At 41.0% G+C, this 26318-nt stretch overlaps 1 protein-coding gene across 1 annotated transcript in view; it reads left to right on the forward strand.

Annotated features, from left to right (window-relative positions):
* SH2D4B (SH2 domain containing 4B) overlaps positions 1-26318 on the forward strand; it is a 119065-nt gene that overhangs the window by 25945 nt on the left and 66802 nt on the right. Inside the window, exons 2-4 of the mRNA XM_075934799.1 lie at positions 8590-8749; positions 9823-9970; positions 21966-22113. Of these exons, the coding sequence (XP_075790914.1) occupies positions 8649-8749; positions 9823-9970; positions 21966-22113 (397 nt within the window). The 5' untranslated portion in view covers positions 8590-8648. The remainder of the gene's footprint in view (positions 1-8589; positions 8750-9822; positions 9971-21965; positions 22114-26318) is intronic.

The raw sequence follows: 26318 nt of genomic DNA on the forward strand, positions 1-26318 counted from the left end.
GAAAATTCCTTCCTGACCCCAAATATGGCGATCAGCTAAACCCTGAGCATGTGGGCAAGACTCATCAGCCAGACACCCAGAAAATTCTCTATAGTAACTCCTCTCATCCCTCCATTGACTTATTTCCCACTGATAATGAATGGTCAATTAGTTACCAAGATCATGTTATCTCATCAAACCATTCCCTTCATAAACCCATCTAGTTTAATCTTGAAACCAGATAGATCTTTTGCCCCCACTACTTCCCTTGGAAGGCCGTTCCAGAACTTCACTCCTCTAATGGTTAGAAACCTTCGTCTAATCTCAAGTCTAAACTTCCTACTAGCCAGCTTATATCCATTTGTTCTTGTGTCCACATTGGTATTAAACTTAAATAATTCCTCTCCCTCCCTGGTATTTATCCCTCTAATATATTTAAAAAGTGCAATCATGTCTCCCCTCAGCCTTCTTTTGGTTAAAGTAAACAAGCCAAGCTCCTTGAGTCTCCTTTCATAAGACAGGTTTTCCATTCCTCGGATCATTCTAGTGGCCCTTCTTTGTACCTGTTCCAGTTTGAATTCATCCTTCTTAAACATGGGAGACCAGAACTGCACACAGTATTCCAAATGGGGTCTCACCAATGCCTTGTATATTGGCACTAACACCTCCTTATCCCTACTGGAAATACCTCGCCTAATACATCCCAAGACCGTATTAGCCTTTTTCACGGCCATGTCACAATGGCGGCTCATAGTCATTCTATAATCAACCAGGACTCTGAGGTCCTTCTCCTCCTCCGTTACTTCCAACTGATGTGTCCCCGGCATATAACTAAAATTCTTGTTATTAATCCCTAATTGCATAACCTTACTCTTCTCACTATTAAATTTCATCCTATTGCTATCACTCCAATTTACAAGATCATCCAGATCTTCCTGTATGATATCCCGATCCTTTTCTGAATTGGCACTAGCTGTCAACTTTGTGTCATCCGCAAATTTTATTAGGACACTTCCACTTTTGGTGCCAAGATCAGCAATAAAAAGATTAAATAAAATTGGCCCCAAAACTGATCCCTGAGGAACTCCGTTAGTAACCTTCCTCCAACCTGACAGTTCACCTTTCAGTATGACCCGCTGTAGTCTCCCCTTTAACCAGTTGCTTATCCACCTCTCAACTTTCATATTAATCCCTATCTTTTCCAATTTAACCAATAATTCCCCATGTGGTACTGTATCAAATGTCTTACTAAAGTCGAGGTAGATTAGATCCACTGCATTTCCTTCATCTAAAAAATCTGTTACTTTCTCAAAAAAGGAGATCAGGTTGGTTTGGCACGATCTACCTTTTGTAAAACCATGTTGTAATTTGTCCCAATTGCCATTAGCCTCAATGTCTCTAACTACTTTCTCCTTCAAAATTTTTTCCAGGATCTTACATACTACAGATGTCAAACTAACAGGCCTATAGTTACCCGGGTCGCTTTTTTTCCCTTTCTTAAAAATTGGAACTATTTTAGCAATTCTCCAGTCAAATGGTACAACCCCTGAGTTTAGAGATTTATTAAAATGTTTTGCTATTGGACTTGCAAGTTCATATGCCAGTTCCTTTAATATTCTTGGATGAAGATTATCTGGGCCCCCCGATTTACTCCCATTAAGCTGTTCAAGTTTGGCTTTTACCTCGGATATGGTAATATCTACCTCCATATCCTTAGTCCCATTTGTTAACTTACCATTATCCCTAAGCTCTTCATTAGCCTCATTAAAGACTGAAGCAAAGTATTTGTTCAAATATTGGGCCATTCCTAGATTATCCGTAACCTCCACTCCATCCTTAGTAATTAGCGGTCCTACTTCTTCTTTTTTTGTTTTTTTCCTATTTATATAGCTATAAAACCGTTTACTATTGGTTTTAATTCCCTTTGCAAGGTCCAACTCTACCTGACTTTTAGCCTTTCTCACTTTATCCCAACATGCTCTAACCTCAATAAGGTAGGTTTCTTTACTGATCCCTCCCATTTTCCACTCCTTCTATGCTTTCTGCTTTTTCTTAATCACCTCTCTGAGATGCTTGCTCATCCAGCTTGGTCTAACACATCTCCCTATAATTTTTTCCCCTTTTCTAGGGATACAGGCTTCTGACAGCTTCTGCAACTTTAACTTAAAATAATTCCAGGCCTCCTCCACTTTAAGATCCATAATTTCTTTAGTCCATTCAACTTCTCTAACGAATTTCCTTAATTTACTAAAGTTAGCCCTTTTGAAATCAAAAACCCTAGTCTCAGATTTATTTTTGTTTATCCTTCCATTTAATTTAAACTGAATTAGCTCATGATCACTCGAGCCAAGGTTGTCTCCTACAACCATTTCATCTATGAGGTCCTTGCTACTCACCAAAACCAAATCTAAAATAGCATCCCCCCTTGTTGGTTCAGCAACTACTTGATGAAGGAATTCATCAGCTATCACATCTAGGAAAATCTGAGCCCTATTACTATTACTAGCACTTGTTCTCCAGTCTATATCTGGAAAGTTGAAATCTCCCATGATTACACAGTTTCCATGAGTATTTACTTCATTAAAAACATTAAAGAGGTCTCTATCCATATCCAAATTGGATCCTGGTGGTCTGTAACACACCCCAAGCACTATCCCAGGGGAGGATCTGATAGTTTTCTTCCCCAATGTGATTTTTGCCCAAATGGACTCTGTCTTCTCCATTCCATCACTTTTTATTTCTTTACAATCTACCTCATCTTTGATATACAATGTGACTCCACCACCTTTACCCTTATTTCTGTCTTTCCTAAACAGCACATACCCTTCAATACCTGTACTCCAGTCATGCCTAGTATTCCACCATGTTTCTGTTATTCCTATAATATCTGGTTTCACTTCCTGGACCAATAGCTCTAGTTCCTCCTTTTTGTTACCGAGGCTCCTCGCATTGGTGTACAAACATCTTAATTTTTGCTGTTTGGCCTCATTCACATTCTTTACCCAATTTGGCACAGACATTATACCTCCAATATGACCTATTAGACTAGTATCCACCCCACCCTTCCTCATGTTCATTCTCCTACCCCCAGCTATATCCTTTCTTACTTCGTTTTCCTCCCTCTCAGTGTTAAAATCTGGCGTAGATTACCTGGGCATCTCCCAACCGTCTCCCCCAAATTCCTAGTTTAAAGCTCTCAATAAGTTGAGCCAGCCTCCATCCTAGAAGTCTATTTCCCTCCTTAATTAGGTGAAGTCCATCTCTAGAGAACAGTCCTTTGTCCATAAATGCCTCCCAGTGACCATACATCCCAAAGCCCTCCTTATAGCACCACTGCCTAAGCCATCTATTGATCATCATAATCCTGTCACATCTTAGTTGCCCTTCTCTAGGAACAGGCAGAATCCCACTAAAGATCACCTGAGCCTCAATTTCCTTGAGCATCCTCCCCAGCCTAGCATAGTCTCCCTTAATTCGTTCCAGTGAGAATCTAGCCATATCATTTGTTCCTACATGAAGGATGATCAATGGATTCCTTCCTGCTCCCTTAATAATCCTCTTCAACCTCAGTTCCACATCTCGTATCTTAGCACCTAGCAGACAGCACGCCCTTCTATTCTCTGGATCAGCTCTGGTTACAGACCTATCTATTCTTCTCAATAAGGAGTCCCCAATCACATAGACCTGCCTTTTCCTAGTGACAGTGAAATTCTCTGGTCTATCTCTAGCTTCCTCTGGCTGCAAGTCCTTGCCATTCCTATTTTCCCTTGTAATCCTAATGCTCATTATTGGTATTGTCTCCATTAAGTCTTCCCTTTTATCTATGGGACTAGCCACTCTTCTCTTCCTCCTTATCCTTCCATCTACCTGCTGTACCCCTTCTTCATTTTCCAACTCCACATACCTGTTCTTGAGCTCTATTTTTCCTTCACTGACCCATCTTTTCCTCTGCCTGGTCCTCTGAGTCACATGCTTCCACTGTCCATTTTCTTCGCCCAGCAGTCCCCCTCTGAGGCCCTTGATCCTGCTTCCATCTGCATATCTAAGCTTTCCCCTTCAGCCACATCATGCCTTTGCCCCATCATCTGCTCAAACCCCCTTCTAAACTCGACCAGAGTTTCCACCTGCATCTCCAGTCCTCGGATCTTTTCTTCCATCAGCTCTATCAGGCGGCTCTTCATGCAAACAAAACTCCTTTCAGGTACCCCCTCCAGAATCATGTACATACCGCAGCTACCACATCCAATCATCCTCTTTGTGTTCTCTACTACTTGGGCCATGGCCACTACTGCCTCTGTGTTTTATCTACTTTCTCACCAAAAGCCTATTAGTCCGTGGAACACAAAAACAAACCAGAACACCCTCTCCACAGCAAAAACAAACTCCAAACAAGTTCCAATATCCAAACTCCCCTTACAAACTCCCACTAAAACTCCCCTGTTTACAGCTCTGTTTGCTTAGCTCCTGTGCCGCTGCAGCTACCTTTAATCATTCTCGTTGCTCTTCTCTGGACCCTCTCCAATTTCTCCACATCTTTCTTGAAATGCAGTGCCCAGAACTGAACACAATACTCCAATTGAGGCCTAACCAGCTCAGAGTAGAGCGGAAGAATGACTTCTCATGTCTTGCGCACAACACACCTATTAATGCATCCCAGAATCAAGTTTGCTTTCTTTGCAACAGCATCACACTGCTGACTCATATTCAACTTGTGGTCCACTATAACCCCTAGATTCCTTTCTGCCATACTCCTTCCCAGACAGTCACTACCCATTCTGTATGTGTGAAACTGATTGTTCCTTCCTAAGTGGATCACTTTGCATTTGTCTTTATTAAACTTCATCCTATTTACCTCAGACCATTTCTCCAATTTGTCCAGATCATTTTGAATTATGACCCTATCCTCCAGATTAGGTGCAACCCCTCCCAGCTTGGTATCATCTGCAAACTTAATAAGCGTACTTTCTATACTAATATCTAAATCGTTGATGAAGATATTGAACAGAGCAGGTCCCAAAACAGATCCCTGCGGAACCCCACTTTTTATGCCTTTCCAGCAGGATTGTGAACCATTAATAACTACTCTCTGAGTACGATTATCCAGCCAGCTATGCACCCACCTTATAGTAGCCCCATCTAAGTTGTATTTACCTAGTTTATTGATAAGAATATCATGCAAGACCGTATCAAACGCCTTACTAAAGTCTAGGTATACCACATCCACCGCTTCTCCCTTATGCACAAGACTCGTTATCCTATTAAAGAAAGCTATCAGATTGGTTTGACATGATTTGTTCTTTACAAATCCATGCTGGCTGTTCCCTATCACCCTGCCACTTTCCAAGTGTTTACAGATGATTTCCTTAATTACTTGCTCCATTATCTTCCCTAGCACTGAATTTAAACTAACTGGTCTGTAGTTTCCTGGGTTGTTCTTATTTCCCTTTTTATATATGGGCACTATATTTGCCCTTTTCCAGTCCTCTGGAATCTCTCCTGTCTCCCATGATTTTCCAAAGATAATATCTAGAGGCTCAGATACCTTCTTTATCAGCTCCTTGAGTATTCTAGGATGCATTTCATCAGGCCCTCGTGACTTGCAGGTATCTAATTTTTCTAGGTGATTTTTAACTTGTTCTTTTTTTATTTTACCTTCTAAAACTACCCCCTTCCCAATAGCATTCACTATGGCCGTGTCCAGACTCAGGGGTTTTTTCGGGAAAAGTAGCCTTTTCCTGAAAAAACTTCCCCTGCGTCCAGACTCAAGCCGCGGTCTTTCGAAATTATTTCGAAAGAACGCGGCTTTTCTTTCGATGGCGGTAAACCTCGTTTCACGAGGAAGAACGCCTTCCTTCGAAAGGTCCTCTTTCGAAAGAAGGCGTTCTTCAATGTAAAGAGGCCGTCTTCGAAAGAGAGCATCCAGACTCGCTGGGTGCTCTCTTTCGAAAAAGCGGATTTCTCTTTCGAAAGATCCGCCTGCAGTCTAGACGCGATCTTTCGAAAGAGCCTCTTTCGAAAGAAGCCTGCAGTCTAGACATAGCCTATGTTAGGCATTCCTACAGACTTCTCGGTGAAGACCGAAACAAAGAAGTCATTGAGCATCTCTGCCATTTCCAAGTTTCCTGTTACTGTTTCTCCCTCCTCACTGAGCAGTGGGCCTACCCTCTTCTTGGTCTTCCTTTTGCTTCTAATGTATTTATAAAAAGTCTTCTTGTTTCCCTTTATTCCCGTAGCTAGTTTGAGCTCATTCTGTGCCTTTGTCTTTCTAATCTTGCCCCTGCATTCCTGTGCTGTTTGCCTATATTTATCCTTTGTAATTTGTCCTACTTTCCATTTTTTATATGACTCCTTTTTTATTTTTAGATCATGCAAGATCTCGTGGTTAAGCCAATGTGGTCTTTTGCCATATTTTCTATTTTTCCCGACACATTGGAATAGCTTGCTTTTGGGCCCTTAACAATGTCCCTTTGAAAAACTGCCAACTCTCCTCAGTTGTTTTTCCCCTCAGTCTCGATTCCCATGGGACCTTACCAATCAGCTTTCTGAGCTTACCAAAATCCGCCTTCCTGAAATCCATGAAATACATGAAGTGTGGGTTTACTTTGTGGTGAAGACAGTGGACTGGGACTCAGACTTGAGATGAATTCCTGAGTCGGCCCCAGAATTCCTATATATACTTGAGCTAGTCATTTATACTCTCTTTGCCTTAGATCCAAAGCTGTAACATGGCACTTTGGCACCTTAAAGGTCCTTCGGCACCTTAAAGACCAACAGAAAGGTGCCATAGGACTCTTGCAGATACAAACACAGCTACCTCTCTGATACTTGTCAAAATGGGAGTAATAATACTTCCGATTTTAGTAATTCTCTGTTCTCTCTATTTAGGTTTTAAGATCATTTGATTAGGGTCTTTCTCTGGTCGAAAAATTCTCATTGAAAAAGGGGTTTTGTCGAAAACTTTTTTTTTCCAGGAAAAGTGTCATATATGATGGGAAATATCAAAACAAAATTAAACACATTTTTCATTTAATTTTTTGAACTAGAACCATATCTTTTATAGGCAACTATTTCCTGATTGCCAAAGCAGGCAAATTCAGCTTGTAAAGATAAAGCAGGGAAGGAAATTTCACGTCTAGAATGCTAGTTAAACTCATAAGTGCTTTATATGGCCTCTCAATATTATCTGAGCACTTCCCCACAGTTTCCAATGTAATTTTACCTTATAACGGTATTGTGAAGCTGGGGAGAACGTGACTCACTATTTACCAGATGGGGGACAGTCACAGAGATTTTAAATGACTTGGCCGGGTCACACAGGAGAGTTTGTGGTGGAAGAAGGAATTGAACGTTCTCCTGAGTGAGTGCCTCACTATTGGCAGTTTTCCTGCCTTGGTCTTAGCATTGATCTTATTTTGGGATCTAAACGACTAGAGCCTTCTCTTTGCTTGACTTGTGAGCTGCAAATACTGTGAGGCAATAATTCCATTTCAGACTTAGAGTTACTTATTTTTTTTGCTGCCCACTCATCACATTGTCTTTTTGGATGCTGCTCTTAGAGTAACTACAAGACTTTCTGATAAGATTGCACATTGTGAGGAGTATTGCCGATATTGGTTGGAGGGCAGATTTGCAGGGGAGGCACTTCTACCTACCATCTAAATTTTACCTCTAGAAGTGAAAAAAGCTGTTCTGCTTGTTCTAAAGAAAAAAATAAACAAAAGACATATGGAGCTCAAGCTGAATTAGCTGAAAAGTGGACATACTGTGGAGGGGCTGTCCAACTATTGCTGATGCTTAAAATTGTCAAATGGGTAGATTATGCTATAGTCTTGCAGCCTGGTAGATTGATGTGTATATCGTTCTAAGTGTTGTGCCAACTCATACATTATACGGATCTGTTTGAGAGGTGAAATATCTGGTGTGTGTGGGGCTGGAAGAGAGACCTACATCTTTGGAAAAAGAGAGAGCAATTTCTAAAGACATTCTCTAGGGATGAAGATTTTTTGGTTCATATGACTGTGTATTAACATGGAATATATCAACAGGCCATAGATGCAGGAAACCTCAAGAAACACTCCAAAGGCGGAGCTGTCTGTGTTGTGTTCTGAGCCTGCTAAATTCACATATAAGCAGCAGGAGTCTCGGAATAGCAGAGAGATTTGACTTCTTTCAGCTACCACGCTAATTACATGTTAGGACACTAATCAGGATGATGCCTGTTTACAACCTTTTTTTAACAGGGTTAACTTTCTATGTGCTCTCGCAGATTGAGGAGATGGATAGCTCTGTCGAAAGCCAGGTAAAACACATGTAACCTGGCCCTATTTATCATTGCAGCTCTGTCAGGAAAACCTCCATCATACGCTGCAGCATACTCTAATAAACCGCATGGCGATTTTTGTGATTATTTCTATTACGTCAGCATCTAAAGGCACAAACTGAGCACTATACAGCATGCTATTCCTGCCCTATAGTACTTACAGTGTAAGAAGAGCATACCATGTATGGGCTCAATTCAACCTTTTCCTTCGCCTTTACTTGGTGAATTTAACTCTATACCTCATTCTGCTTAATTAGCCCTTTCCTTGTTTGTTTTGGTGGTTGTTACAGGTAATGGCAAACGTGTGCAATGGTTGCATGGAAGTGATGGTGAGGTGTGGGTCTGGATTATGGGAGACTCCCCGGGTGACAAGCCGTATGAACTGATTTCTGAGGAGCTAATGGCAGAACGAGCCAGGCAGCAAGCACAGAAGGAGGCCGAAGAATTATGGTGAGGCTGTGAATCTGAATTGATGGCCGGTGTGACACAATGACACACTAACTGAAAAACTGGAATAAAAAAAATCTGTGTTTTTAAAATAATTTAGAATTATTTAATGGGAAAACGCCCCTTTGTGGTGGGAACAATGTTGAAATTAGGGTTGGTCTGATCATGACCTGCCCATCTACCTGTTTGGTTAGTTTGTTTTTTAGTTTGCAATCTGCTTTTGGATGACAAATCATAAATAGCTGCTTTAGTGAGGACACAAATTTTGGACTGAAGTTTGACACGTAAAGCTTATTTACTGAGTAGCTTATTTGCATTTTACTCTACTCTGAGCCATTGAGTAATTGACAATGAAAGTGTCCATATCTGTGTTTCCAATGGGGCTTATGACAGGTTTGGAATTGGTCCGAAGTCATGTCGATGCCCAATGGCATTGAGAGATGAGGTCCCATGTAGACCTCGATTTTTGAGGTAATGCTCCAAAAAGGGATTGGAACAAGATGGTGTAATTTCTTATTTATCCTTTCTATTAAATGTTCTTAAGTTAAAATATACCACTTTTAAATGTGGATACTGAATATTTAACTTGGGACTCAGACATTAATCTGTGCTCGATTACTAGTGACACTATAAGAAGCAAATCTTTTGTCACTGGAATTTAGCATATAGTTCTGTTTGAAGCAGAATACATTTCAGATAACTATTCCATTGCCACTTTGGCTGTGCATTACTGACAAAAAATATCTGGTTTTCATGAGAAAATGAAATAGATCTGATTTGAACCAAAGACATCCAATGAACAGATTTCTGATTTTAGAAGATGCTATTTTGAGTCACTTTTGAAGACTGAAAATGTCTGTCATCTGACTACATGCTCAGAATTAGGCTTATTGTACCCCATTTATTTAATACATTTTAAATTCTTTGTTTCTTTGTGCATTTTTGTTGACTCTTAAATGAACCTTAGTTTCATTGATTAAAAATAAGGATCTGCATTTTGTTTACTCAGTAGTTTTTTCTCACTTCCTATAGAACAGTCTCTACAACTTTTTGTTTTTTCAAATTCTTTTCTGAAGGAAGCAAAAAGAGGCTGAAATTACAAAGAAATTCCGGGATGCTATGGCTAAGGAGAAAGCCAAAATAGTGGCAGAAAAATGGAAAATAGAAACAGAAGATCGAAAAGCAGCCAAACTGATGGAGGAAAAAATTCAGGAGGAATTAAAGGTTTGCATGCAATTGTCTTTATCACTTTCCCTGTATAGCTTCACAACTCCTATCAACTTTAAGCACTCTTTTTTTCTCCTGGATTGTACAAATAGCACATTGTATTAATTAGTACAATTTTAAACTGTGTTGCAAATTCACAGAATTGGTTACAGTTCTATGGACAATGGATGAATAATAATGGGAGGGGGAAACAGACTTGCAGAATTGTTTTTGAAGATGTCAAAATTTGTTGAAAAATGTTTTCAGTGGCTATTATTTGGCAAGTAGTTAATGCATGCAGTTAATTTCAAAATGCTTTCATTATTTTTTCTTTAATAATAATGAGGCACTCCAATTTAAATAAACAGGGAAAAGTGCAACTGACTCTGATGGAAGAAGGCCCTTTGATTAATTTTATTAATTTTAGTTGCCTTTTTCTATAACATCTTCCACATGGTCAATTCTTAACAGCTGTTTAACACTTGGGGCACAGCTGTACTACAGCTAGGCTACTATAATGCTAAAGTGTAGACTCATCCGAACTAGGTGGTTTTTGTAATCAGTGCAAGGGGATTTTCTCTTGGTCAAGCTAAATCATCTCCCCGAGAGATGGTAGCAAGGTTGACAGAAGAATTCTTCCATTGTCCTAGCTGCATCTAGGGATGTAAAAGAGTAGAGATATAAAAGAGTAGTCGAATAGTTAACTACCCGATAAGCCTGGACTTATAGGGTTGTTGAGTTGACTACTCATATTCCCTCCCCCTTGCTGCCTTTATATCAGAGACAGCAAAAGGAGGGGTGAAGCAGGAGCCAATGCTGGGGAGGAGGGGTGCCAGCTTAAAAATGCCAGGTCCCAGACCTACCCCTGCTGCCGCTCTGCAGTTTAAATGTAGTAGGAGCTGGGTTGCCTGCACACCCGGTTCCTACTACATTTAGGCTGCAGAGCTGCAGTGGCCCCTTATCAACTAATCATGTACTCGACAGAAATTGTATCGAGTACCCAATTAGTCATTTACTCAATACTTAACATCCTTAGCATCTACACTGAGAATTATATTATCCTAACTACAGTACTTGGGGCATGATTTTTTTTTTTCACTGAGTGATGTAGAAAGGTCAATCTAAGTTTTTTAAGCATACACGAGTTTTTAGTCTTTATTTCCTGTCATTTTGTATTTAATTCATGTTGTTCTTTTTTTTTTTATTCCTATTTTTCATGAAAAAATGCTACCTCCTGACACATTCATAAGAGAAAACGGTGGAGAAGGACTGGTGGAAAATATAACCGGCTTTTGCCGGAAGATAAATTCCCCATGTTCATTCCACTTGGAGTTAGGGCTGATATGCATATTGTGGGGGTGCAGGAATGGCTGGTCTGCGTGAGGTGCCACATTGAAATTCTTTGGAGCTCAGGAGATCTGTAGACAGCAGCTGCCCAACCCTCATTTTCACTTGGAATTGGCACCTGTAGAAATATTCTAGATGCTGCTTGGTCCTTGGTCCTGCCGTGAGGTCCCTTCCAGTTCCAATGTTCTATGATTCTATGGTACCAAGACTGTGCTACTCATAGCCAAGGCAGATCACTAATTTCAGTTGGCCAACTTGTGTACTGCTAGGGTAGAAGCACTGCTGATACGTAAGTGGAACATGATATGAGCATATCCTTTAGTTTTGGTGCAATTAACTTGGATTTATACCTGCCCTTACCTTTAAAGAGGAAAGAATTAGGCCCTTAATCTTATGTTGGTGTATAATAATTACACCCTAACTTTTGAGTGGCAGTAAAGTATACACTGCAAGCAGAATAACTATTATTTGTGCATCTCTTCTTCTGTGTCTTGGAAAGCAAAGCCCTCTTGAACTAAGACCCATATGATCTTGCTCACATCACAAGTGGCCACTCAGACTACACTGGCCGCTTCTAGAATAGTGTTGCACTTCACTCAGATAGAATGGAACGAGCCCTGCAAACTTAGTGCCCTCTTCTATATCAGAGGCCCCGTGCCAAGCAAGGTAACAAGTAGCCTCGTGACTGCTTCACTGGTCAGCCAACATAGCTCCATGCTGTTAGAGACAATTAATTAGTCTATTAGGAGCTTCTGGTAGAGTTCTGAAGTAATGGCGCCAGATTCTGGCCTCGCATAAATTGATGCAAATCTGAAATCAGTGGAGCAATTGACCCTTGCTCCCACAATTCCTCTAGTATCCCACAATCCATAACAAAAATACTGCAGCATGCTGTAAGGTTGGAAGCCCCTCAAGACGTATGCTGGACTAACTAGGGCCAGATACCATCCCGGACTCCTTTCACTTTCAAATTCCAAACTTCAGAGGTGTTTTTTTTTTCTAGGCCTGTTCAGGAAAGTATGCGATTAAAGTTGACAGTGGGGAAAAGTGTACTTGTTTTTTTTACTCTCTCATAACTCAAAAACATCCAAAGGGATTGTGCTGAAAAACAGCAACATTTCTTTAAACCGGAAGCCTTCTTCAAAAGAAAATGTTCAGCCCCAAAGGTGAATACTTCAGCTGGTGAAGATGCATGGTTAAAGATGAAAATGCTTTTGCACTAGTATCTTATTGTAGGAGGTGCTAATAGCATCCCCTACAATCAGTTACACACATTGTTCTATTAACATGGGGGCCGGATCCTGCACTCAGGTGTGAACCTTGCTAACATTGGCAGGTAAATTAACTTCAGAGGGCTCTGTGTTGGCTCAGGACTCAGCCTGTATGGATCTGACCTCAGGACTGGCATCCTGAAATATAACAAATCTGTGCTCTAGATGTTTATAAAGAATTCTCTTAATCCCTGATCTGATTTTCTTTTAAAAGGTAACACTTGCATCTAGTTTTGTAGGTTTGCTTAAAAACAATAAAGACTATACTGCCTCACCAAATGGCAATCTTGGTCAGTCTTACCTTTATATTCTCTGGCACGTCCAGGTCGTAACTTCTACTCCTTTTCTTCCTTTCATGACCACCAAATCCAATATTTACACTAAGTCCATTTAAAAATAATAAAATGCTAAGGTAGGAAAGTGGCATGTAGCATTAAAAATATGGCTTTATTTACCTCTCACTACAAGAAACAAATTAGGGAAAAAAACCAGGCTGCAGTGATAAGGGTGAATCAATAAACTATTCATATGTGACAGTAATCTGTGAAATCCTGAAGAAATGGCCCTTTCATGAATGATTCAGGGAATGGAATGAGATGCAGATTGGTTAACAAGCCCACTTTAACAAGTTTAAAATATTTAATACCTTATTAATCATCCTTCTGTGCTGATGACCAGACGATGTTTAAAACAGTCTCTGAAAAGGGGAATAAAAAGACAAATGCCATTAAAGTTTCATCATTGTGAAGCATTTTTATTTGGGAAATTGAACTTGTGGTCAGTTTTGCTGATGTGTTTAATTTCAAAACATCTTGCATCACAACTCCCCCTTTTTAGTTAGCTTTTATCCCCCCTTGGCATTTCATTGGACTGTAAAGTTGGCTGGACTAGATAAATTATATTTTCACTTATCACAGTGAATGATGATCCCTGTTTCCTTTTGCCGATACTAATCTTGCCTTTCTTAGTGCTTCTTAAGCAGGGATGCATTTAATTTATGGTGCCAGAGTCTAAGTGTTGACTTCTCTATTTTTGCAACTTAAGGACAGCTACTCTTTTATGCACCTTTTGCAATGGACAAATAAGAGAGCCAATTACCAGCATTAATCTTATGCTAATTCACAATGCTATGAGAGCATGGGCACTATTTTTTACTGTGATCACTTGCTGCAGCTGTTTTTGTTGAAGAAGGTTGCATAACAAGCAGACTGGCCCTCCAGGTGAGAGCAGAATTCTTCAGCTATAGTGCAAAAAGTAACAGTGGTATGATTCTTTTAATGGCTGCTTCTTCGTCTGCTCCCCATTTCACAAGGAAATATTAACAGATATGAACCAGCTGCCTGGCTACTTGAGGTGCCTGCTAGTTTTTTGTTATGAAATATCTGCAAAATGAAATGCATATTAACAAATATTTCCATTGCTTTTTAGAAAAAAAGAATTAAAACAGGTGGAGGGACTTTAATGCTGAAAGATAAATATGACGCTGAAAAACTAGGTTTTGTTCTATCAGATTTTCATACTTGTATCATTTCTGAGCAACTCAAGGTTCATCTATATAAGTCCATTCAAGGCTGAGGCTGGGCAGTAGAAATCCCCTATTGTGCTTTGATCTAATCCACTTTGAAACAGGAATAGATCAGGATGCAATAGGGAGTTTCTAGTGTGTCACAGCAGAGTCTTCATGGCCAGTTAGTGTGTGGCACACTAGTACAAGGTATACTGACACCCCACTTAGCTACTTACTAGCTGTATAGACAAACTCATGATTTGAACCAAAAGTCTTCAGGAAAGAAGAGAAAGTTAAAGCCCCCACTTAGGAAAGTATCTCTACTTGGGACCAGAATTCCCTGTAAACTGAGTGCTTGGGCTGTCACACAGGAGAGATTCAAATGCCACCCAGCTGATTAGCAGAGCACCCACAGCCAGAAGGATGTGTTTCTACTGGTGGTGCACATCTGCTCATGCCTTAGTCCACACAACAAAATTTATTCTGCACATGGATTGGAAAAAATTAGAGGGGACTTTGCTCAGGACAGCATTTAGGGTAAGGCATGTGCCTAAGGCTTTCCTGAATCAGGACCAGACACTGGGTGTGATTCTGTGGATACTACCACCTGCAGTGTTTAGAAATCAGGAGTGGCCCGCGCTGGGCTGCAGCAGCTGCCACCCCAGGCGGAACGTGCAATCGGCGGCTCACGGGCTGCCCCTGTTAGCAATGAGTAGTCCCATTGAACTGTGTGTCACTATTCATGGTGCAATCGCTGTGCCTGCAGTGCTGTAAGCGATTAAGCACTCTGACTTGGTTGAGAGAAGCGCTTGAACTCACGCTTACCTGGAAGCGTGCGAAGGGCTCCTTGTGACGTAATGTGAATTTCTCATGGGTTTAGAGTTAAGCATGTGCTTAGTCACTGTGTTGGATCAAACCGGCGTGCTTGGTGCCTTGCAGCATTAGGCTCTATACCCAGTAGGGATGGAAGCGACTAGTCGACTACTCAATAAGGAAATGCTTATTGGGTAGTTGAGTAGGAACTTGACTGGTCACTTTTCCCCTCCCCTCTTGCTGCCTCTACCAGAAAGAGGCAGCAAGGAGGGAGGGGGAGCAGGAGCTGGTGCTGAAGGGAGATGGCTTAAAAGCTGGTTTCCCCCCCCGGCATCATCTTTGCAGAGGGCAGCAGGGAAACGGCGCGAGCGGGGATTGAAACAGGCCCGCTTGCGCCAGTCCCAACTGCTGCTCCTCTCCCTTTGAAATGTAGAAAAGCTGGGGGTAGCGGGATAGAGAGCTCCTCCCCCTTATTGACTAGTGGATGGAAATTCCATCAACACGTTGCTTAGCTGATTAGTCAAAATTAACATCCCTAGTGCCCAGTAATTAACATGTGTAGGTGTGATGCTGGCAGGCCAGGTGCTCTTTCATGCCAAGGCTCCAGACCCTACTGAACACTTACAAAGGCACAGCTGGCAGCCAATCTTGCTTACCAGTGCGCTAACATCAGTATCCATTGATAAAAGTCCGTTCAGTGTTGAGACTTTATAAAATATCTGTAGGGTGCTGCTTGTATTGATCTCACTTAGCCTCTGTAGCGAATGGCGTGAAGTTATAGCGATCGGTTGCATTGTAAATCTCTCTAACTGCGGAACTCACCAAACTCGAGAAGACGCATTGATTGAGATAAAGTGCTTGTCCTGCATCTGCACTGAGCCACTCAGGGCAAATGACGTATGCAGTCAATTTGGGGTGCAGATTGGTTGTGGGCTACTCCAGACAGTGTGACAGCAGGACTCAGGCATGTGATAAGTAAGTTTTTCCTGGGGTTTAGGATCGGAATTATCCAGGATGATGTAACTATGTTGAACTCAGTGGTTTCATCATGGATGAGTTTGGTGCACTCTCTTAGTTGCATTAATTTAGGAATGCTACCGAATAGTTCTGATCAATAACTGAGCACAAAGAGAGGACCTTTTGTATCCAACTGCCTTGTCAGCTGTGATGGCAATCAGCTGCCTAATTTCTGCTGTGCCATAGCACTGAGGGTATCCCTATTCTATACCTGTACAAATGTTGGTATTTTATTGTTAGAAAAGTGGTACTTTCCTCACTTAACCAATTAGCTCAGCTTTTACTGGGCTATCTTTATTTAGGCTATTTGCCAAGAAATAGCATCTAGGTCTGATATTTTCCACAGATAAGTGGCCTTGCAGGATAGATCCGAGGCACTAATGAAAAGAATAACTTACATTTCATTTAGCCCCTTACATGCTGAGGGGATCCCAGTATATTCATAAGCAGCCCCTTCTTGAGTTAAACACAGCAGGCTAGATTCTCAGATGCTGTAAATCTGAGCATTTAAAGCTCATGATCTTATAACATGGAAGGGAAGTTGTGGAAACTTCTTGTCGGAAGCCTTCCAAAGGAGGTTGGATCGTCATCTCTTTTGGAGAGTTTAGACTCCATCAATCCTGCCTCTTGGCTCTTGTGGTCCCTTCTAACCCTACGATTCTAGCAATTGTAAACAGTGCATAGGAGCACTACCGCGCCATTTAGAACATGATGCAAATCACTGTCTCCCGTGAAACTTGAAGAGAATATAGACGGGCAAAGTATGATCACCTGCATGGGGCTTTAGCTAAGAGAGCAAGGTCAATTCCTAAAAAACGGTGCCACAAGATCTTTCATAACCAAAAATAGTCATGAGCTATAAAACTTAGGTCATCTCTAGGGTATGACCTCAGTACACCATAACACCATACTGGAGCACCAGTCTTGACATAACAAATGGTCTGGTAGCACTTTATAGACTAACAAAAAATGTAGATGGTATCATAGGCACAACCCACTTCTTCAGATGACTGGAGTTTTGAGTTTAGGATGTGCAGACCCAAAATAAATAAAGGGGGGGGGGGGAGGAAAAAAGGAGGGGGGCAGGAAACCAGGAGCAGAGGGTATGGAAAATCAAAGGGAAAAACAGGAAGGCAGAGCTGGGAATCAGTAAGCATCTGGCACAGACTGCACTAGTGCTTTGATACCACATGTAATTTAAACAGTAGGCCACGTGTAACTGGCACATCTGCTTAAGCAACCCAGCTTTGCTTTCTTTTACCCTCCGTATGCACACCAAGGGCTAATTTAACCATGAAAGCACATTGCTCCTTCAGTAACAATGGTGGGAGGAATACTAGTAACTTGAGCTATTTTGCAAGTCCTTCTCATCTGCACTAGCCAAAAACATTAGAAACAGACCTGAGCTGAGAATGAACATTATTTAGACGTGGTTGCAACAGCACTATCATCATCAGGGCAAAATACTTTGTACAGAGTTGCGAGCTTGCCTCTTGGGTTGACAGCTTTACTTAGCACACACATTTTCCAATAGAAACCAGGCCAGTGCAAATATAGCTATCTGCTAATCACCAGCCTAATTTGTTGCAGCACAGAGGGTGTTTCTTGGCTGTTTGCAACCAAGTTCTACTTAAGTGTTGACTCAGCACCTTCCTGGTTAGCTTGTGAAATATGAAGGGACCACAGCAGAAGGTGCTGTTTTTACCAGCCATCAGCCAGGGTGTGATGTGACACATGGGCTATATGGATTATTACAACTGCATGTAGCGTCCACCTCTGACAAACAAAACAAAGCTCCTTCTGTGCTTGACGGGTGTGTTTGTTTTGTTTATTGGTTTGTCTGGGTTTTTTAAAGTACTTTTATCACCAGCCAAAATTTCCCCCAGCAAAGTTTTGCTCTGGATTCTATTGTTTTCTTCACTACTTTGTTGACACTATTCTTTGGAAAGAGATCAGACAAATCCCCTGCCCAAAACTCCCTTGGTGATACAAAAGAGCTATTGGGAGAATCTATCTGTCCTTCACACATGGAGCTGTTTGGGGCGTTGAATGGGGATAATGCCCTGGACATCTTACTTCGGTAGAAAGCTGGCCGTGGATTTACTGGTTTTGTGTCTGATAGAGTAGGTGGGAGGGAAAGACCACTTGTTGCAGAGACTGCAGAGAGAGGGATGGGGTTAGAATGAATACATACCCAATTAATGTATCAAATGGTCCTAAAGGGTAGTGTCATGTTGGCTGGAGTAACTCAGAAGTGTGAGTGCCAACCTCAAGACACATGGGACAAATCCTAAATTGGCAATGAGTTCTATGCTTAGATTTCAACAACCAAGCAATGAGTGTGAACTTCATAAGCACTATAGCAGCCTAACCATGGACTCTCAGACAGTCCCTTTGGATACTCCCATCTTCCAGGTGACAAACCTTGCCCTTGTAATAAATGGTCCCGTACCTCAAGACTCACAACCAGCCAATCCTGTAATAAACTAACTAAAGATTAATTAATTAAGAAAAAGAAATGAGAGTTTTTTACAAGGTTAAAACAGGCAAACATGCCACAGTGCCTTAGGTTCCAAAGTGTAATAAAAACTGCTGCAATGTGTAAGCTTTCTGTGCCATTTAGCACTAGCCCAATCTAAGCAGATGCAGGATCTCTTGCTTATGCCTAGAAATATTACCCTTTCCCAGTTCCAAGCAGCATAGCGATAAGTGTTTTCTCAATAGGGATTTTTATTGCCTTCACCCTGCATTGAAGCTATGATGGGACAAGTACTTGGGCACATCCCCTCTTGGTGGGCATGGGAAAAACAATCAGCAAAGACTTTGGCCAACTGATGTTCCATAATGGATTCTCCAAGTGTGGTCAACTAGTATTTCCGACTTCTCACCATGTGGGTTTACAGTTTTATCAAACACTTTTATTGTTGCAAAGCCAACACTTAGGCTAGGTTTACACTATATTTATGCATCTGGTGAAGAAGTGCTAAGCCTAGAAGAGAGAGAGAGAGAGCTCTCTCACCTGCTTAATACCTCCTGCCTCCAGGAGAGACAGTAGCTATGTTGCTGTCTCTGCTAATACTTAGGTCAGTATAATTTACTTAGATCACAGGTGTGGATTATTCAGACTCCTGAGTGATATACGTTATATGAACTGTAATGTGTAGTGTAGACAGAGCCTTAAATATGACTGTATTACATGGGATACAACTATTATAACTAAGATTAATAGTGTCACCTGTAGTGTAATGCTTTCCTTTCTATGGGGTTGTAGGAGTGTTTGTTGTTCCCATATGTGGTGATTTGGCACTCTTCTGTGCTTTAGAGGCACATCATTATTTACAGCCATTATTTCAGTGGGGGTGGGGACTGCAGTTTTGGTTCATTATGAACAGCACGACTTTATAAATAAAGGGCTAGATCTTCAGCTGGCATAGCTCTGTTGATAGCAATGCCAATACCTTGACTTACACCTCCTGGGAATTTGGCCCATTAAAAGTTTTCATCCCACATGGAAAAGTGCCTGAAGAAGATAATTGCTTGCAATTAGTAAATTGCTTACTTTTTTTTTCAATTGCTTTGAAATGTCAATGGACATAAACACTTAGAGCTGTGTCAGCTGGCTGAATACCACTAAGCAAACCATTCCCCAGGAACCCAAGACACCTGGCCTTGTTTGTTCACATTTGACAAACTAATACCGTTGTTTCTCCATTCTGTCTAATAAAAGTGTAATTTGTCCTTAAGTATACCTTTTCAGTGTGCTCAGAACAGCCAAGCAGCCCTGAGCTCTGTGACTTTCTCTGACCCTCACTGAGCTCTTAAAGTTCACAAATGACACACTAATCCTGCTTGCTTTGAAGTCTCCTTTGGGGGGAAAAAATTAGTTCCTCGGATCTTAGAGGCAAAACTTCTCTTACTCCCAAACACTGGAAAGTGGCAAAGGTAGTAAGAAAAATTGCTCTGAAGTGGGAACGCAATGATATCCCCTGAAACAAGATTGTTTATATGTCCCCGAGGAAACCCCCTCCAGTCAACTGCTGCTTCTCTTCTGGATGGCAAGCCGTGCCATGTTGTGAGACCACTGCTTATGAAATGGCTGTTTGCCTGACTCTCTCCAACCTAAGAAAAGTAAAGATAGGACAGGCAGCCTTCTTAGGAACCAGATTAGACATGGGACTAGCTCTCTTTTTTTCAGGATATTACTCAACACAATTGTATTTTTAGTACGGTGCATCCATGAATAAATAACACCACTTTGTACTGGTATAGCACCTTTCAACCAACGATCAGATGGTGAAAGTGTGACAGAGGTGACACCGCTGTGCCTAAGGTAGTTTCAGCCCAGATTTTGCAGACATTTTGGTTTACCATTTATCCATGTGAATCATACCACTGAGCATCGTCTGGCCTGCCTTCCTATATCAAATTAACTGTGATCCTGTTTGCAGGATTGGATCTTCTCAAAGCCCACACAGCAAGTCCGTGCTGGACTCAGGAGCCGGTACTGGAAATCCAGTATCTCAATTCCACATTCTAACCACAGTTAAAATGATACACATTTAGAGTAAACTCATTTACTTTGTTGGAGTGTGTACAGAATTTTACTACTACGCTCAGAATCTGGATTTGGGGCTTTTTCTACATGTTCTAAACATGACTGAGACCTCCAACTGATGCCATGATAGGATAAGCTGAAGGCCATTTCACATTGCATGTTGGGCTCTATTAGTTTATCTCGCTAAGTCCCTTTAAATAAATTCGTGGTCTCTAGGACTTCAGCACTGAAAGGCTGGGCTGGAGGGTGGCTTTGGTTTCTGATGCTTTTGTGCAAAACCAATAATTTCACCTTTTCCTTCATCTTAACATAGCCTGTTAAAAGTAGCAAAGACATGCAAAGAGTCCTAAAATGTTATCCCCTGGTGATATAAAGTAATTTATAACTGCACTATGCATGACTCCGTGGACAGTATTTGAATTTCCATTGTGAAGAAAGTGGTTGTTTTCAATACAATGCTTTGAGTGAAGAAATTAATGGAGCAAATGAATACTAACACTTCCAGGTGCTGCCACAATATGAATAAATGATGAAGAAGGTCCATCCCTTTTTTTTGTGGTGCAACCTGGCTGACTCAAAATGGATCTGAGATACAAAAGGGTAGCAGCACTGGCTTCTGGCAACATGTAGGACTCGTACTCTGAAGTAACCTCTTCCTTCCCATCACCTGATGAAACAATTTGCACGTAACCCCATGCAGCATGTTTTCCCTGGCTCATATCCTTCAGGTTTTCGCACAGGAAGGGACAACGGCAAACGCTGACATTTTCTGGCAGGGAAGGAATTTAAAAATAACCACTGAGACTAAGTCGCAGGTATTGAAAGACGACTGTGACCAGTGATGAATACTTAGCATGAGGTCAGTCAGTTCAACTTGTTCTGGGACACTGCTAGAGCTCTCACACAAGCCGTGGTAAGTCAAGTTGGGTTGGATGGGAGAGCTCCAAGTTGCTCAACTAACAACCCAGCAGGGGAGCTCTGTATCTGCAGTGGGAATGGGCCGAATATGGCCATGGAAATGCTGAGATTTAGAAAACACCACCACTCCATTTACTGTCCCAACTGTAACTTCTTTCACTTGTATGTATGAATACGTTTTAATTGACAAAATAGGTTGTGCATTGTTCTGATCATGTAATGTGTCCTGCTGTGATGAAAATTGCCTAGATATACAATGAATTGGTTTTAATTTCAGATTGATAAGTTATCTCTTTCCTTGCTCAGATGATAGAGCAAGTGTTCAGCATAAATGCCAGAAAATCTAGCTATTGTAGGCACTTTTGTGTTTCCCATTACTCTAGCATGAGGGTACTCAACTTTATCATATATTTATCTTCTTGATCAACCTGGTAGGTAAGGAAATGCTGTTATCCCCATTATATAGATGGGGAATTGAGGCAAAAGGAGACTAAATGACTTGCCAAAGGTGATACGGGAAGAGTTTGAAGGAAGAGAAAATCGAATTGACTGGACTCTAATTCCTCTCTGATTTTTTTTTTTAAGAAAAGAGAGGAAGAAGAGAGGCAAAGAGGTGAAGAACAGATACGACAGCAAGAGGAACTTAGAGCAAAAGAGTTGTACTTGAGCCTCAAGCAAGCTCAACAGCACAGCCAACACAATGAACACGAGGACCAGGAGTGGAAAGAACAGTGTGAGTAAGCGTAATCAATGAATGAATATGAAATATGCACAAGCCTTAGCCAAGCATGTGCAAAGTAACACATGGAGCCATAATACACATGGAGACACAATAATGTGGTTGAGGAAGCTGCTTTTTAAACACCCATGGAAAGAAACATTGCTTTCTTTGACTGACTTGTCTTTTATGAGGTAAATTCTATGCCCAGCTTTTCAAAATGCCTTGAGTAAAAAAAAAAAAAAATGCATTAGTGATTTTTTTTTTTTTTACTTTGTGCAGTATAAAATTGCACACAGTTTTGCTGCAAGCAGCCAATTTGTTCTCATGTTGCAAATTTCATTCATTTTGCCAATTTCATATTTTCTTTCTGGTTAAGGTTGTATCATCATTCATTTTCTGCAGTGAAAGCTGCCTCTTGTAGACAGCACCATAGAAAATGATTGGAATCTTTTTCTATAGTCTGGTGGGGGAAAAAATTCTGGTAATCGGTATTTGAACATCTTATGCTAGAGAATTCATCTTTGAGGAGACAAAGATTGTTATTGTCTGGGTATTTATTCTAATGTGACTGAAGAATTCCTTACAAGCAGGTAAGGCAAAATCCTAATGTTCTTGCTCTGGCAAATTTCCATTGATTTCAAAGGAGTGTTCTAAATAGCAGTTTTGAGCATGATCTAGAAAAGATCTTTATGACACTGTTATCACAGCAGCATTGTTCAGCTTGATTCCTAGCCATACTGAAATATTGTATAAGTGTCATTACAGCGACTGACAAAAATTTAGAAACGTAAGAGTCACTTATATTCAGTAATAGCCAAGTAGAGGGCACAGTGCATGCATGTCTGCATGTGCTATATAAGAGATTACCAGTCATTTTGTATAAGGGTTGTTTTAACAGGTTATAGGGAATAAAATACGCCTAGCTGTCTGACATGTAGTGATAACTATGAGATATAATGTGTGTCCTCCTTACCGTTAATGATAAGAATTACACAGTTATTTTGAGGGAAGACTGTACTTTATACCCGCTCACCTACATTGATTTGAAAATTCAACATGAAAAGAGGAAGAAACATTTAGAAGGTTTTAACCTGAAAAGCAATAATGAGCTAATTGTAAATAGCTCAAAAAGATGAATAAAGTAAATGCTTAAAATGATCTGGGTCAAGGATAACTGTGTTGCATGAGATAATTGGGGAACTCATGAAGTAGGGAAAGAAAAGCTACAGAGGTAGTATGATGTAGTATTACTAATTTACATACATTAAAAGTAAAGGCAAACCAACAGCAGTAAAAGGAATACCTCGAAATAGACGACGAGGGTGGATTTTTGTTTTTGTAGTTTTATTCATTCATTGCAGGAGTTCTTGAAGACTGATTACCGAAGTCCTGTTGCCTGACATTCATGAGACTAAGTCATTAGGTACAAAACTAATTTGATATGTAAGCGATACTGCTGGCACTAGCAAATATGGTAGCTGGCTGCCATCTGTTTTGGTTTGAATAACTACTTTCTAGATTACATTTTCAATGAAGACAAGATAATTTCCTGTGGAATTATTTAAATCCAGAATTCTGTGAATTTGACATGGCAAAAGATATCCTTTTGTACTCCGGGTCACTAAGGGACTGGTGAGGTGCAGGGGAGAGAACATTTCAGTTTTGAATGAACAGGACCGTTCTAGTCTACACCAGCTGACAGCCTAGGGTTGCCAATTTCCTAACCGCAGAAAACGGAACACCCTGAGCAACCCATTTTCCAAGGCTCTGCCACTCACCCCATCCCACTCCCTCCCTCCCATGCTCTTCTCTATCCTTGCTCATTTCCACTGCAGTGGGGTGTGGAATTGAAGTGTGAGGGGGATGAGGGCTCTGGCTGGTGATGCAGACGATAGGGTGGGGCTGGGAATGAGGGGTTTGTAGTATGGGAGGAGGCTCAGGGCTGGGGCAGGGGATTGGGCTGCAGATTTGGTGAGGGAGTTTGGGTGCACTAGGCTGTTTGGAGTGTGGGTTCTGGGCAGCATTGACCTCAGCATTTCCCTGGCAGTGGCAGCATGTTCCTCTTGCTCCTACATAGAGGGGTGGCCAGAGGACTTTAGTAACTAGTCAATGGGACCTGTGGAGCCAGTGTTTGGCAGGGCACCTGGGGACAGGGACAACAGTCAGAGCCCCTCCAGTTTCCCTTTCACCTAGGAGCGACATGCCCCTTGCTTCCTGGGAGCCATTCGGAGGCAGGCATGGAGCCTGATTGCCTTGCTGGTGCTGTGGTCAATCAGATGTTTAGATGTTAGTCAGTGCTAACCTTGAGCCACCAGGGTTGCTTTTTGATGGAGTATACCCTGCGATAGACTGGCCTAGAGCGAGGTATTTTAGCATCTCATTCTGATGATGGATACAGAAGCAGGACATTTGTAAGACTGCTGTCGACGGGATAATCTTGTATATGGAAATTGGCAACAAAACAAAATACTACGCATTGTACTGTGTTGAATTTGTTCTGTTTTTAAAATAAAGCAAAAACTGGATCATTTTCCAAAATAATTCTGCGGGATAGGGATCATTGTAGGAGAAGTAGGAAAATGAACAGGGTAAGAGAGGAAGCAGGTTTCAGACAGTTTCCAAAATGGTTCTGAACACATGTTTTCCTACTTTTGTCTTAAATTGTGGTCAATCAACACTGCTTTGATTGCATCATTTTTTCAGACCCATTGAAATAGTTTATTTTTATAGCACAGGCAAATCTTCTCTTATCCTGAAATTGCAAACAATGGACTTGTAAAATACCACAGAAAAAATATTTAATACCTGTAGATGAGATTGAGTACTGCAAAATGTATTTGTGGAATAAATTATTTGATGGAAAACAGCAGAATGTACTGAAAACTAGTGAAATTACATATTCATGAACTTGGATGCCCTTTAGTCCTCCTTCGACTCCCTTCAACTTACTTGCTTAGCATCAGGGCTATATGCCAATGAGTAACTTGCTCCCATGTCTGTCACTTCACTTCAGTTTCTCCCACAAGACTCGATTTACCTCTCATGCCGGTTTTGTGCTGGTGTGTAAGTCTGTTGAAGTCGATGAGGTTACTATTTAACCCTGGTAGTGTCGACAGGAAAGTCAGGTCCACTGAATCTAAACCGATTTAAATTAGCGTAAGTCATGTGAGGAGGAGTGCAAGAGGAGAACATAGCAAGAAAATCAACAACAGGAGCATTTAGAATGCATAGGTGAAAGTAGGCCTATGTCAATCTAAAGAGTGTAATGCCACTGAGAATTCACATTCAAAATGTGATCTAGCATGCCTTACTCCACTTTGGAGGTGTTTCTTTTGGTTCAGGCTTTAGGCTCCCTGTTGCAACATTGTAGCAAAAGTTTACAGCACTGTTAGCCTTGTAGTAGCTGTGTTTTGGCCCCTATCCTAAATACTTGCTAAATAAATAAATAAGCACATTCCCATGCAAAGGAGGCATTGGCAGATGCAGCATTAGCATCTTTTGCCATTCTGCACCTGCAGCTGAAGCCATATTACCCATTAGGAGCTGGGCCAGTTTCCATCCTGTTTTATCTTCTTGAAGTCAGCCCCCTGCATTCAGCAGCAACAGGGGTCAAAGCTGAAGAGGACCAGCAGTGCTAGTACATCTGTTGTGGAGGACGAATGTAGCAATGATATTGATGACACTACTAATTTATTTAGTAGATGGAATTTAGAAAGCAATGAGGATTCATCTCTCATCATCACATTATTTCTCAGCTGTGTATTGCCAAAGCAATAGGCACAGCCGAAGAGTTGCTAATTTTAGTTTGTTGTTCACCTCAGTTCACTTGATTGTGCCAAGTAACAATAAAAGTCCTTAGAACTGCAGTAATATCACTTTGCCATAGTTAATTGAAATACATATTTTTAGTGCTTTTTAATAGACTGAATGTCTAACGTGGAATTCCTTGAGTAACTGCCACTATAAAAACAATTGGCGTTGTAAATGTAATTATACATTAAGATTCCACATGCTGGACAGAAGATAGGAATGTCTTGGAGAGCAGCTGTAGGTTGATACAAGTGTATTAACATAATAAATCATTAATGGAATAATGGGACTAAGATTAGTGGGAAAGAGTGAATCTAGAAGTCCATATTTCAGTGTGCTTGTTAAGAAGAGGAGTTAGTTTGGAAGATAGGCAATGTTTAGATCCTGCTCAACTTTTTTCCTAACCA

Source organism: Pelodiscus sinensis, chromosome 8 (genome assembly GCF_049634645.1).
Source record: "Pelodiscus sinensis isolate JC-2024 chromosome 8, ASM4963464v1, whole genome shotgun sequence".
In the NCBI taxonomy this organism is placed as follows: domain Eukaryota; kingdom Metazoa; phylum Chordata; order Testudines; family Trionychidae; genus Pelodiscus; species Pelodiscus sinensis.